The sequence below is a fragment of the Beta vulgaris genome, chromosome 2, assembly GCF_026745355.1.
Source record: "Beta vulgaris subsp. vulgaris cultivar EL10 chromosome 2, EL10.2, whole genome shotgun sequence".
Classification (NCBI taxonomy): domain Eukaryota; kingdom Viridiplantae; phylum Streptophyta; class Magnoliopsida; order Caryophyllales; family Amaranthaceae; genus Beta; species Beta vulgaris.
Genome location: NC_079203.1, coordinates 2,772,236 through 2,785,652, shown reverse-complemented (window position 1 = coordinate 2,785,652; position 13,417 = coordinate 2,772,236). Strand labels below are relative to the sequence as shown.

At 40.3% G+C, this 13,417-nt stretch overlaps 1 protein-coding gene and 1 long non-coding RNA gene across 2 annotated transcripts; both read right to left on the bottom strand.

Annotated features, from left to right (window-relative positions):
- Nucleotides 1-3,984: 3,984 nt before the first annotated feature.
- Nucleotides 3,985-6,875, bottom strand: LOC104887693 (uncharacterized). Its single transcript, XM_048639911.2, has 2 exons — nt 6,749-6,875; nt 3,985-6,074 (listed from the first exon to the last, which is right to left on the bottom strand). The coding sequence occupies exon 2, from the start codon at nt 5,083-5,085 to the stop codon at nt 3,985-3,987; it is 1,101 nt and encodes a 366-aa protein (XP_048495868.1). The 5' UTR covers nt 5,086-6,074; nt 6,749-6,875.
- Nucleotides 6,876-10,627: 3,752 nt separating this feature from the next.
- Nucleotides 10,628-13,407, bottom strand: LOC125495101 (uncharacterized). Its single transcript, XR_007271788.2, has 2 exons — nt 11,118-13,407; nt 10,628-11,007 (listed from the first exon to the last, which is right to left on the bottom strand). It is a non-coding gene; the product is annotated as an uncharacterized LOC125495101 (long non-coding RNA).
- Nucleotides 13,408-13,417: the final 10 nt, after the last annotated feature.

The following is a 13,417-nucleotide window of genomic DNA, read 5'->3' as shown; positions in this document are numbered from 1 at the left end:
AGGGGGGTCCATCTCAAATTTCGTCATAATCATTTCATTCCCTGGAGATTGAGTTGGAGGTGGAGTTTCCGGGTTTTTTTTTTTCATTTTCTTTAGTTAATTGTATGAAACCATAATATATTCAAGGAATTGTGATATGATCTGGGCTTTTTTTTTTGTATCACATAAAACTTGCAAAGGGTGTTAATATCATTTTCTTGTATGTTAATTTTGATTTACGATATTGACATTGAATCTCAAAGGTGTTAATAATTAAAGTAAAGTGTTCAAAAGTATAAAAGCCAAATGTCCCCATTACAAAATAAACCATATGAAGAACATGAAACAAATGCAACAATCACTTTTTTTTTCTCTAAAGTACATTCTCAAATGAGGATAGTAACAACTGACCATTTAGCACTACAACTGATGATTTATCATTGATATTCTCGGTTAGCCGTTAGTATAATACTCACTCCGATCTTTTTTAGTTTATCTGTTTCTTTTGCACAAAGTTTTAGGAGAAACAATGTCGTGGGACAGAAAAAGAAAAACAAACTATTGTTTTATATTAAAGTTGAACGAATGTGTGATGGATAGTTAATAGTCCCATTTCAAAAGTAGAAACAAAAGAAATGGATAAACTTGAAAGAAGATTATCCCATAATCATTTCCTTAACCCTCAAAGGGTTTAAATAACATACATAACAACTTCCTATAATTTAGGCTACGTATAAGGGAATACAAAGGAAACTAATCTACTGTTACCAAATATACAGAGATGATAATATACACACTATATTACATACTCTAACACACCCCCTCAGTCGAAGCGGGAGGTTTACAAACACTGAGACTGTTCCTAAAATCCTCAAACAAGACTAAGGGAAGACCCTTAGTGAAGATATCTGCAATCTGATACCGAGAAGGAACATGTAAGACTCGCACTTGGCCACGAGCCACTTTTTCACGTACAAAATGTATATCCATCTCAATATGCTTAGTGCGTTGATGATGAACAGGGTTCCCAGAGAGATAGATCGCACTAACATTATCACAATATACCAATGTAGCCTTTAAAATAGGACAATGAAGCTCAAGCAACAAATTCCGGAGCCAATAGGACTCCGACACCACATTAGCAACACCACGATATTCGGCCTCAGCGCTATACCTGGAGAGAGTGGGTTGGCGCTTGGCCGACCAGGAGACCAAATTGTCCCCAAGAAAGATACAGTAGCCAGAGGTAGAACGGCGAGTGTCAGGACAGCCACCCCAATCGGCATCAGTATAGGAAAGTAGTGTGGTAGCAGGAGAAGAATAGAGATGTAAACCATGATCCAATGTACCCTGAAGATAGCGAACAATGCGCTTGAGAGCGTGCATATGAGCCTCCCGGGGATCATGCATATATAAGCAAACCTGCTGCACAGCATAAGAAATGTCAGGTCTGGTAAAGGTGAGATACTGAAGGGCACCTGCCAGACTACGATAGTAGGAAGGATTATCATAAGGAGCAGTAGAAGTAACCCCCAACTTGGGCTTAGTGTCAACCGGAGTAGCAGAAGGTTTGCAGTTGGACATGCCAGCCCGATCAATGATTTCAGAAGCATACTGGCGCTGAGAAAGAAAAAGACCACCTGCATGACGAGTGACAGCAATACCCAAAGAATAACTCAAGGCGCCTAAGTCCTTCATAGCAAACTCAGAACTGAGACGGTCAATAATAGACGAGAGCAATGCGTCTGAGGAAGCAGTCAAAATGATATCATCCACATAGAGCAATAGATAAGCAATATGAGCACCACTGCGATAAATAAATAACGAGTGATCTGAAACACTGTGAGAAAAACCGATAGTGGAAACATAATCTGCAAACCTCTTATACCAAGCGCGAGGGGCCTGTTTCAGGCCATACAAGGACTTCTTCAGCAAACAAACATAATCAGGGTGGACGGGATCCCGATAGCCAAGAGGCTGATGCATATACACCGTCTCACTGAGAGTACCATGTAAAAAAGCATTTTTTACATCCAACTGATTAATCGGCCAATTTTTAGCAAGAGCCAGGCTAAGAACAGTGCGGATGGTGGCCGGTTTGACGATCGGACTGAATGTCTCCCCACAATCAACTCCAACCTGCTGAGTTTTGCCATCACCTACAAGACGAGCCTTATGGCGCTCAAAAGAACCGTCAGAATTATGTTTATGAGCAAAAATCCACATAGAACGAATCACATTAACTTCCGGAGGACGGGGGACTAACTCCCACGTCTTATTTTCCATAAGAGCATCATACTCAGCATCCATAGCTAGTTTCCAGTTATGATCACGCAAAGCAGCTATGGGGTTACGGGGTATGGGAGATATGGAAGTAGTGGTGTGAAGGTTAAAGATGGATTTAGGCTTGAACACCCCCCGTTGGCTTCGGGTGACTGGACCGGGTCGGGTAGTGAGGGGGCTAGATGATGTAGTAGGTGATGGGGGTGGACTCGGGTTAGGAGACGGTGGGCTAGGGGCCCGAGGAGGCGAAACAGGAGCTGGGGGAGATGGGTGATGCTGCGGCAAACCGGGCCGAGGGGAAGAGAGATGTGGGCCGTGAGCTGACCCGATAGGGGAAGGTGAAGGGGAGACGGGTACGGCTGCAGGTAACTGGGCCATGTGGTGAGTCATATAGGGAGATAGGCCCTCGTCCAAGAAGGAATAAGAGGAGGGCAAGGGTGAGTGAAGGGTGGCAAAGGGAAACTTGGTTTCATCAAATAAGACATGCCGACTCACAATGATTTTGCGGGACGAAAGATCATAGCACTTATACCCCCTATGGTTAGAAGGATACCCTAAGAAGACACATGGAGTAGAGCGAGGTTGAAGCTTATGAATTGTAGTGGAGGGAAACAATGGATAGCATAGGCACCCGAACACCCTTAGATGAGAGTAAAGAGGATCCCTTTGATATAAGATTTTGAGAGGAGAAGAAGAGTGTAGTAGTTTGCTAGGGAGAATATTCAGAAGATAGGTTGCCATGGCCAAAGCATGATGCCAAAAAGAATGTGGGAGAGAGGCATGAGACATAATGGTACGAATGATGTTGTTAATGGTACGTATTTTGCGTTCTGCTTTACCATTTTGAGAAGATGTATAAGGGCATGAAAGACGAAAATTAAGACCATTAAGTTTACAGAAATCCCAAAAAGGGCCATTATCAAATTCTTTGCCATTATCACATTGGAAATTTTTGATTGGTCGTTCGAATTGAGTTGAAATGAATGCCCTAAAAGTAGTGAATGTGGAATAAGCATCAGATTTTTTCGATAGAGGAAAAGTCCACAAAAAATTAGAGTAATCATCCAACAACAACATATAATAACGATGTCCCGCAGAACTCAAAACTGGAGAAGTCCATAAATCACAATGAATAATGTCAAATGGTAGCATGGTAATAGAAGATGATGCAGCAAAAGGCAATTTAATCTGTTTTTCCAGCGGACAAGAAGTACAAAAATCAGAAAAACTGGAACTACTACACTCAATGAGGTTATTATGATATAATGAGCGAAGAATAGAGTGCCCCAGATGTCCAAGGCGGTCATGCCATAGAGGAGCAGAGGCGATAGCAGCAAAGGCAGAAGAATGAGCAGGAGTGGATGACACTGAAGTGGTGAGAGGATAAAGTTCGCCCTGACTATTGCATCTCATGAGATGCATCCTCGTCTGAAAATCCTTCACAGAAAACCCAAAAGGATCAAATTCCACAGAAACAGAATTATCAGTGGTAAATTTGCGAACAGACACCAAGTTTTTAATTAATTTGGGAGCATGAAGGACATTTTTAAGGGTCAAAGGTGGGTGAGGGGAGGGTAACGTTGCATGACCATAACCAGAAATAGGAATTGAATTGTCATTACCAACTAAAATGCCATTATTTTTGCTCAAAGGAAAATAAGATGTAAGAGAAAGGTTACCTTGCCCGGAAGTCATATGTGACGTTGCTCCTGTGTCCATGTACTAGTTTTGATCCGGAGGATTGAGTCCAAGGGTGAACATTGCTGCCTCAATATCAGTAGGAGTGGGAGTGGGCCCACTGGCCGCATAAGCCTGAGGACGGGGCCCCAAAACCCCTGGACCAGGCTGCTGTGGGGGACGGGACATGAGATTGGGCCGAGCCCAATATGCTGGGCCTGCTGGGTACGGGCAGGGAGGGGGTGTCCAAGGCCACGCCCACTGCCAAGGACCCCCTGGAGATGAATTCGGCCACTGCTGGCCCCATGCGGACGACCCGGCTGGGTGATGCGGCCCACCACCGTGACGTCCACCGCCGCCGCCGCGGCCCCGACCACCATTTCGGCCACCGTTTTTCTTGCCGGAGGGACGAGTATGAGATTTTTTCCCGCCATTATAGAGAGGAGAAGAGGAGACCGAATCATGAGGAGGGTCATCAACGTCCAAAGGGGACGCAGCCACCAAGGCAGAGGCAGTGCTGGCGGCTTGTTTAGCGAGGCCGGATTCTTCCAAGGTAAGCATCGACCGAGCCTGATAAAAAGGTGGAAGAGGGCTCGTCTGCCGAATGAAAGTGCCCACTGTATTATAGGCAGGAGTCAAACCCAAGACCAACTGAAGAACCAGTCGATCATTCGATACGGTGGTGCCGACTTGTTTAAGTTGGTCGGATAATTCCTTCAACCGTTGACAGTAAGAAGAAGCATTCGGAAAATCGGCCATGGAGAGATGCGAAAACTCCTGTTCGAGAGCCACGACGCGCGAATTTTTATTATCTTGAAAGATATCCCGAAGACGGGTCCAGGCGGCCATGGCAGTGAGATCCGGTTCAATAATTGTGTGGAGGAGGTCGGTGGAAATCGTGGAGTATATCCACTGTAGCACGGTGGCATCAAGCGTGGCCCATAACTCCTTTTCCTCAGCAGTAGATGGTGGAGTAAATTCGGCCGGCGTGATAATGTGCTGTAACACACGATGAGATCGTGCGTGGACCTTGAAGAGTTCGGCCCACGTCCCATATTGTACACGTTCCAGATCAAGGGTGATGGGTATATTATTCTTGATGTTGGAAACGGCTAAAGCAGGATGAAAGGAGGAGCCTTTAGCCATGGTGGACGGACGTGGGGTACAGAAGAAGAAGAAGAGAGAGAGAGCGGAAGAGGATCGAGAAGGCTGATACCATGAAAGAAGATTATCCCATAATCATTTCCTTAACCCTCAAAGGGTTTAAATAACATACATAACAACTTCCTATAATTTAGGCTACGTATAAGGGAATACAAAGGAAACTAATCTACTGTTACCAAATATACAGAGATGATAATATACACACTATATTACATACTCTAACAAAACTAATAGAAAACATTCAAAAAAATACGAATAATAAAGGTTGGAGATAGTACATTACATGTAGGAGATACTGTTTTCCGATTTATAGAGGGAGGATTTGCTTGCAAATCAGGTCATCTTTCTTTGAATATTTATGTAGTTTTATTGATATCTATAGTAGTTTTGTGATTTTATGCCATTTGTCTATTTATGTTGTTTTTCGTAGGTCTATCTCTTCTATGTACATCCAATTTATGATAATCCAATTGACAACTTAGATTTGATTCAATATTCTGTGTGCAAACAGCCATGCTTCAGAAACATTATGTAGATTTGCTCATTGTTAAGGGTAGAGACTAGAAAAGAGAAGGATCATTAAGAGTTGTCCGCCGTCGTTGTAGAGAAGCTTGTGCTGTTGTTCCCTATCCAAGGAAAGTAGCACAAACTTAACAAACATGATTGATAAGTTTTGAAACATAATATAAATATTATTCAGCATCACTTCATCCAAAACAATGCTTATTATGAATGAACAACTTTTGACTACGGCAAAAGACAAAATGTGCACAAGGCGAGAGACAAGGAAAAATCTCCCACTAATATATTAACTGCCCTTCTCAAGTAACAAATTAACCTCAAAAAATTCATATGATGTTCAGTTCATAAGTCGGCCACAGCTGCAACATGCACCGACATGCTTAAGGAATCGATCGCTGGTACAGAGGCAAGGCTCCCAAAGCTTCTCGCTCTTCTCTCTCGCGCTTCACCTGAACCCATTAGCAGCAACACGTTAATGCCGACACAATAACATCAAAGAGCCATAAAGAAATGTCAACTCACAACTCCCAAGTTCCTAGTCTTTCTATCAAAATTGTATACAAGAGAATGAGAGGGTGCTGCTTTAATCAACCATCAAACAAAATGGATTCCTACAGCCTACAGGTGATGAAATTAAAACAACAAAGAAACTTAGGTATAAAGATTGCTGGATTTATCAACCATCAATTTCACCCACATGCAAAGATAAGAGATTCAGATACTAATCTCGCTGAAGGTCCAATATATAAGCCTGAAACTGCACAGCTAATGACACTTGTGATGTCCCCACCAATGTGATTTGTAAATACAAATATTGAAGTGATTCCAAGATTTTTGATTTCTTAACCAAATTCAATATCAACTTACTGGCAAGGTATCCATTTTTTCGTAAAACCTATATTCAACATTAGCTAAAACGAGATTCTGCGAAACAGTAGAGTACTAATATCGCCTGCCAACCTAGAAACTTGTTCTGCTAAAAGCCTAAAACTATAATCAGCTCACAGTTGGGATCGCCACTGACAGATATCAGTACGTATTAGTGATATCATAACCAACAGAAAGCGAACACCTATTTACCCAAATTTAAAGGCCACAATGTGAAATGTTTAAAATTGCTTACAAGAGCCAGCATCTCTTGAATGTAGCTCCTGAAGGGTGTTTGCATAGCCTGCAAAAGAGCACACATGTTATAAGCTCATATGAAGGCCTCAAAAATTTATTTCACTCAAAAACTTAACACAAGAGAGAGATGATTACTCAATATGACTAAGTCAGTATACTATGGTCAGCGAAATAACTAAGAACCATGTTCAGAATTACTAGACAAATGGACTTTCCCGAAGCTAAAAGCATAAGTGCATTTCTGTATGATAAGGAAAACTATAATATGCGATCAGATATTAGAAAACACTAGCACAGTTAAGAATGTAAATTTCTCTCAAGGCCAACTAAGAGCTACCTTTTCTTCCAAAACATAGGATGCAAAAGATTAGAATCGAATAAAAAATATTGTAAGCCAAGAACACAAAACCGGATTCCTCAGGAACTAGCAAAAAATATTCTACATTATGCCAATCCACTAATAATCCTGAGCAACGGTCCTGTAGACTGTACCTGACAAGAATTAGGTTTTGATAGAGATGGGAGGGAATAAGCACTCATTGCTTGGACTGTTGGGTATATGGTAGTATATGGAGCTCGTGAAGGTGTATGGGTGTGGAGATGAGGTTGCGTAAAGGGAAAACGTCATATTGGGCATGACGCAAACTTTTAATGGACATATCTTTCAATCTATAAATGATTTTGAGGTGATTCAAAGTGGAGGTGATAGCTTGTTCCGAGAGCTTTCCAACAATAGGTCATATGTCCAATTCCGGTGAGAAACGAGGAAGTTATGACTGTTTTATGAAGACCTGACGAAACTGACGGCATAAGCTTCTGTCCGCCCGCACGTCGGGCTGGTGCGCCCGCACCGTAAGATGGTGCGCCCGCACCTATCGAGGATGCGGATTTTTTCCGGTTTCGTTTAATGAGGGTATAAATAGGTGCCCTAATTACGATTAATGTATTCTTCATCTTTAAACACATATTAGAGAGAGAAAAGGCTATAGAGAGAGTTCTTGAGCGCTTTTTGTAATCTTTCTTGAATATTCATCGATTCCTAGTGCAGATTCGTGGTTTTTCTCCCAGTTCTTGGGTTTCCACGTAAAATTTCTGGTGTGTTCTTTCCTGCTTTATTATTTGATATCTATTATTGTTTGCTATTATTTCTAGATTGATAGTCAATAGAACTTACAAGTGGTATCAAGAGCTAGGTTTGATTATTGTCTAGATCTAGAATAATTAACAATGGAGGATTCAAAGATTAGAATTGAGAAGTTTGATGGGACAGATTTTGGATATTGGAAGATGCAAATAGAAGACATCTTATATCAGAAAAATCTATATCAACCTTTGTCTGAAAAGCCTGCTGAGATGGAGGAGGCTAAGTGAAAAGTACTGGACAGATAGGCACTAGCGGTGGTGCGTTTGACATTGGCTCGGACTGTGGCGTTTAATGTCAAGGATATCAAAACAACGGCTGTATTGATTAAAGCACTGTCAGATATGTATGAAAAGCCCTCTGCAATGAATAAGGTATATCTGATGCGTCGTTTGTTTGATTTAGAGATGAATAATGGTAGTTCTGCTGCTGAACATATTAATGAATTTAATTCATTAATAAGTCAGTTATCTTCGGTTAATATTGTCTTTGAGGATGAAGTGAAAGCCCTAATTTTGTTGTCCTCTTTACCTACTGCTTGGGAAATTGTTGTAACTGTTGTTAGTAATTCCTCTGGTAAAGAGAAATTGGTTTATGATGTTGTCCGTGATCTGATTTTGAGTGAGAGAATTCGAAGGAAGGAGAGTGGAGAATCATTTGGAGCATACAGTGCAGAAGGTAGAGGGAGGGGAAAAGGGAGGAACTTTCAGGGAAAATCGGAGTCAAAGGGGGAACGTAGTAAGTCAAAAGCAGGGCTAGTGTTACTTGCTGGGGGTGTGGTAATGAAGGACATTTAAAGAGAGATTGTCCTAAGAAAGTGAATGGGAAAGGGAAGAAGAAGGTTCAAGAAAGTGATGATGAAGAAGAAGCATCAACTAACTTGATTTATGAGTACGATTCTGATGCTTTGATGGTAAGCATGGATGATCAGGAAGAGTTGGTTGGGTGCTCGGGATCATGGGTCTTGGATTCGGGTTCTTCTCACCATTCCTCACCATGCAAGGAGTTGTTTCGGAATTTCAAATAATCCGGAAAAACTTGAAAAGGTCTACCTTGCGGATGGCAAGGCAGTGGAAGTCATGGGGAAAGATGATGTGAGTGTGAAACTCACTCATGGTGGCTCGTTGGAGTTGAAGAATGTCAAGTTTATCCCAAGGTTGAAGAAAAGCTTGATATCGGTAGCCCAACTTGCTACATCGGGTTACAAGGTTGTGTTTGATGGTGGTTCTTGGAAGATTGTCAAGGGAGCAATGATCATACCTCGTGGGGCAAGGAGTGGAACACTTTACACCATGGGGAGCACAGTGAAGGGGCCCGGGTATGGGATGAGAACTTCATGTAAGGTGTCGTTTGGTCGAAAAACTATCGATAGTGGGCCAAGGGATGAGAATTGTGGTGAAGCGGTATCCCGATGGCAAATTGACCGGTAAGCGAACAAGGTGAAGGACGGCACACAAGCATGTTGTGCCGGAAATCCTAAGTGGAACAAAGGGTGTATTGTTCGAGTGGGAGCAATGTGAGTTTGCTTTTAGAACAATGAGAAGCTTCTTTGGCTTAGGTGGTAATTGGTTTTATTGAAGTTTGATGAGACTTCAATGTGCTTCTTTGGTTGGAGAGGAAGTGATTATCTTCTTTAGTTGTTGAGGAAGGGATCTTCATTTGGTTGTACTTGTCTCTAAGGTGATCCGACCTCCGAGGTAGGAGGGTGTGTAGGTTCATGGAGTGATGGTGCAATGATTTGGAGTTTAGTCATTAAGAATCAAAGTCGGTGTAGATTTTGATATGTTTGAATTGGAGTTGGTGCAAACTTCAATGTCAGTTTCCTTGGTGTAGAGGAGATGTGATTTCATGGAATGCTTGTAGTATTGCATGGTTTAGACACGACTAGAGATTGTTTTTGCAGTGGGAGTTGTGTGTAGGAAGATGAATGAGAGGATGATGAAGGTATGAAGTTTTCTTCACTTACACCTATCTCCAAGTGGGAGATTGTTGGGTATATGGTAGTATATGGAGCTCATGAAGGTGTATGGGTGTGGAGATGAGGTTGCGTAAAGGGAAAACGTCATATTGGGCATAACGCAAACTTTGAATGGACATATCTTTCAATATATAAATGATTTTGAGGTGATTCAAAGTGGAGGTGATAGCTTGTTCCGAGTACTTTCCAACGATAGGTCATATGTCCAATTCCGGTGAGAAACGAGGAAGTTATGACTGTTTTACGAAGACCTGACGAAACTGACGGCAGAAGCTTCTGTCCTCCCGCACTCGAGGAACGTGCGCCCGCACGTCGGGTTGGTGTGCCCGCACCGGAAGATGGTGCGCCCGCACCTATCGAGGATGCGGATTTTTCCAGTTTCGTTTAATGAGGGTATAAATAGGTGCCCTAATTACGATTAATGTATTTTTCACACTAGTAGAATAAATGCTACTTGCTGCGGTTAAAAAGTGCCCTATTGCTGCGGATTTGGGCGCGCAGCAATTAAGGGCGCAGCAATAGGTATTAATAATATTGTTGTGGTTTTAAATCGCAGCAATATCTGCAGATATTGCTGCGGTTTTTAGGTCAAACCGCAGCAATATATTTAATTTATATCAGATTTTTGTAAAGCATATTGCTGCGGTTTTTAGGCGAAAACCGCAACAATATGTACTACTACAGGCAAAAAAAAAATTTTTTTTTTTTTTTTTTGCATTTTGTCATCAAATTTGAAAAATAAAAATAATGGAAAAAAATAAACACAACAAATTAAAATTTCTCAAATAATAAAGACATAAGTTCGAAACTAACATCAAAAGAAAAATACTCAAAAACAGAAGAGATACACAAAATTCAAAAACAAAAAAAATACACAAAAAATACAACACATAAGAAAAGAGATTCAAAAGAAAAATATTACAAAAATAACCAAAAATCAGAACCTAATACTATATTGAATCTCAAAAAATAAAAATGCAGAAAAAAGAATCTGGAGATTTTTGAGGAACAACGAATTAGAACGACGAGTGCACGAGCGAGTCTTCATCCTCACCAGGTGAACCCACGAAGAACAGAATGAATCAACCCAACGAAAACCTCTTCAGCACTCGACAAATCGTAATCAACGCAACTAGATCTGAAAATAAAACACAACAAATCGTAATCAACAACACGCAACATAAACTAACAACCTAATCAATCGATTTCTCATAATCGTAATCATCATCAACGTAACAAATTACATACCTGTTGGAGGCTACCAGAGACGAACGATCGACCACCGGCGAAGAGGAGAACGATCGACCGGCGAAGAGGAGAACGAAAGCGGCTCGAGAAAACCACCACCACGAATTCTCGCATCAACAAGTTTGAGTGAAGATCTCTCGCATCAACCTTCCGCATCCCGCATCTCGACGAACGACGATTGAGTGAGGCTTTGTTGTGTCGAGCGAGGGTGGCGACGGTGAGTGAGGAGGGAGGGTGAGAGAAAACGAAGGCTGAGAGGAGAGAGAAGGTGAGGGAAAACGAACGACTGGGAGAGAGGAGAGAGGAGAGAGAGAGAGGAAAGAGGAGGAGAGAGAGAGGACAGAGAGGCGCCTCTCTTGACAGGAGTGAAAGAAAAATTCTAATGTTGTGTTTTATAATTTCAACAGGCGCCCGTTTATTTTTTGGTTAGTTCAGCATATATTGCTGCGGTTGCCACGTAGGACCGCAGCAATATAGTTAAAAAAAATATTTTTTTAATATATTGCTGCGGTCCTACGTGGAAATCGCAGCAATATTTGTTGTTCAGGGCCCCACATTATTTTTAAAAAGTGTCTGTTAGACAATATTGCTGCGGTTTTGGGCGGGAACCGCAGCAATATTGCTAATTTCTATTTTTTCTTTTTTTTTGCGTGTTATATTGCTGCGTATAGGTAAAATCGCAGCAATATCACTGCAGCAAATAGCATTTATTCTACTAGTGTCATCTTTAAACACATATTAGAGAGAGAAAAGGCTATAGAGAGAGTTCTTGAGCGCTTTTTGTAATCTTTCTTGAATATTCATCGATTCCTAGTGCAGATTCGTGGTTTTTCTCCCAGTTCTTGGGTTTCCACGTAAAATTCCTGGTGTGTTCTTTCTAGCTTTATTATTTGATATTCTATTATTGTTTGCTATTATTTCTAGATTGATAGTCAATAGAACTTACATGGACATGCTAAACGCAACTCACTAAACCAAGGATAAAGCACTTTACTTTAGAAATTTTATAGCTAGAATGGCTCTACAAAAGTAACGAGCAATAAATAATCCCTCCTCCCCATCAAAGATGCTCACATGCTTGCTAACTTGTTCCAAGTATTAGAGAATCCAGTTTATCTTCCTGTCCTGTCATGATTCGTAGCAAAAACAAACAACTTCACAAATTCTTTTTTCTTATGGCCAAAGTCACCATGATCTGTCCAAGGAACAAACTGTACATAAATTAAAAAAAAATTAAAAAAAAATTAAAAAATTGGATAAGGTAAATGAAAAACCAAACATAGGTTGAGGTGAATGAAAAATCAAAATATAATTACTTACATAATTGTGTTTTATTTTTCATTTTCTTCTTTATTATTTTATCATTATCATTCACTTATATTATTTGTTATTGTCCTTAGTTTGTACCTTTGTTGTCATCATCAAAAAGGGGGGAAATTGTTGAACCCTAGTTTTGATGATGACAAAGAAACAAAGATGCAAACTAAGTAGTGAACTAATGAGTTTCTATGAGTGTATGATGTTTAAGGTATCAATGAAAGGAACTGGGAGAATACGAAGTCAAGGAAGAAGTCAAGAGATGATTTCAAAGGCTAAGTAAAGAAGTTTCTATAAGTTGATACTGGAGCAAGCATTGGATCAAGAAGAATAAAAGTTAGGCGTTTTATTTTCTAGTTCCAGTGTAAAGGAACAAAGTAAGCATGGGTAAGGAACAGTGGCAGTTTTATTTGAGAATGAGAGTTTGTTCCTTTGTAAGGCGCAAACTAAGTGGCACTAAATGAATCTGTTAAAGGAACTTAGTTTATAAAAGGAACTAGACTTAGGAGTGCAAAAGTATAAAGGTATAATTGTGAAATTGAGTAAATCATGCCTAAATTATAGGCAATTAGTTTTATCTAATTTCAAATGATAAAATCAGTTTTAAAAAGAAAATCCATTTAAGAAAAAGATTTTGTTTTTCGGAAAAATAAAGAAAATAAATATCCGGTTTTAGAAAGAATTTGTTTAAAAGATATTATTTTCTTAAATATTAAAAATTCAGTTTTAAAGATAAAAGTTGTTTTTATAAAACTGATTTTCGGATAAAGCTCAAGGAACTCCTATTACTTAGGAGTAGTGGCTAAAATATATCCACGTTCATATTGAGATCATGGGATCATGGGACATGATGAGAAACGTGTTCCTTAGGGGAAAGAACATCATGGGTTAATGGACTTATCATGTAATCAAGTTTTAATTCCACGTTCTTTGTGATTATCACTATAAATATTGAAGACTAGATAAATTCCAAAGTGTGTCTG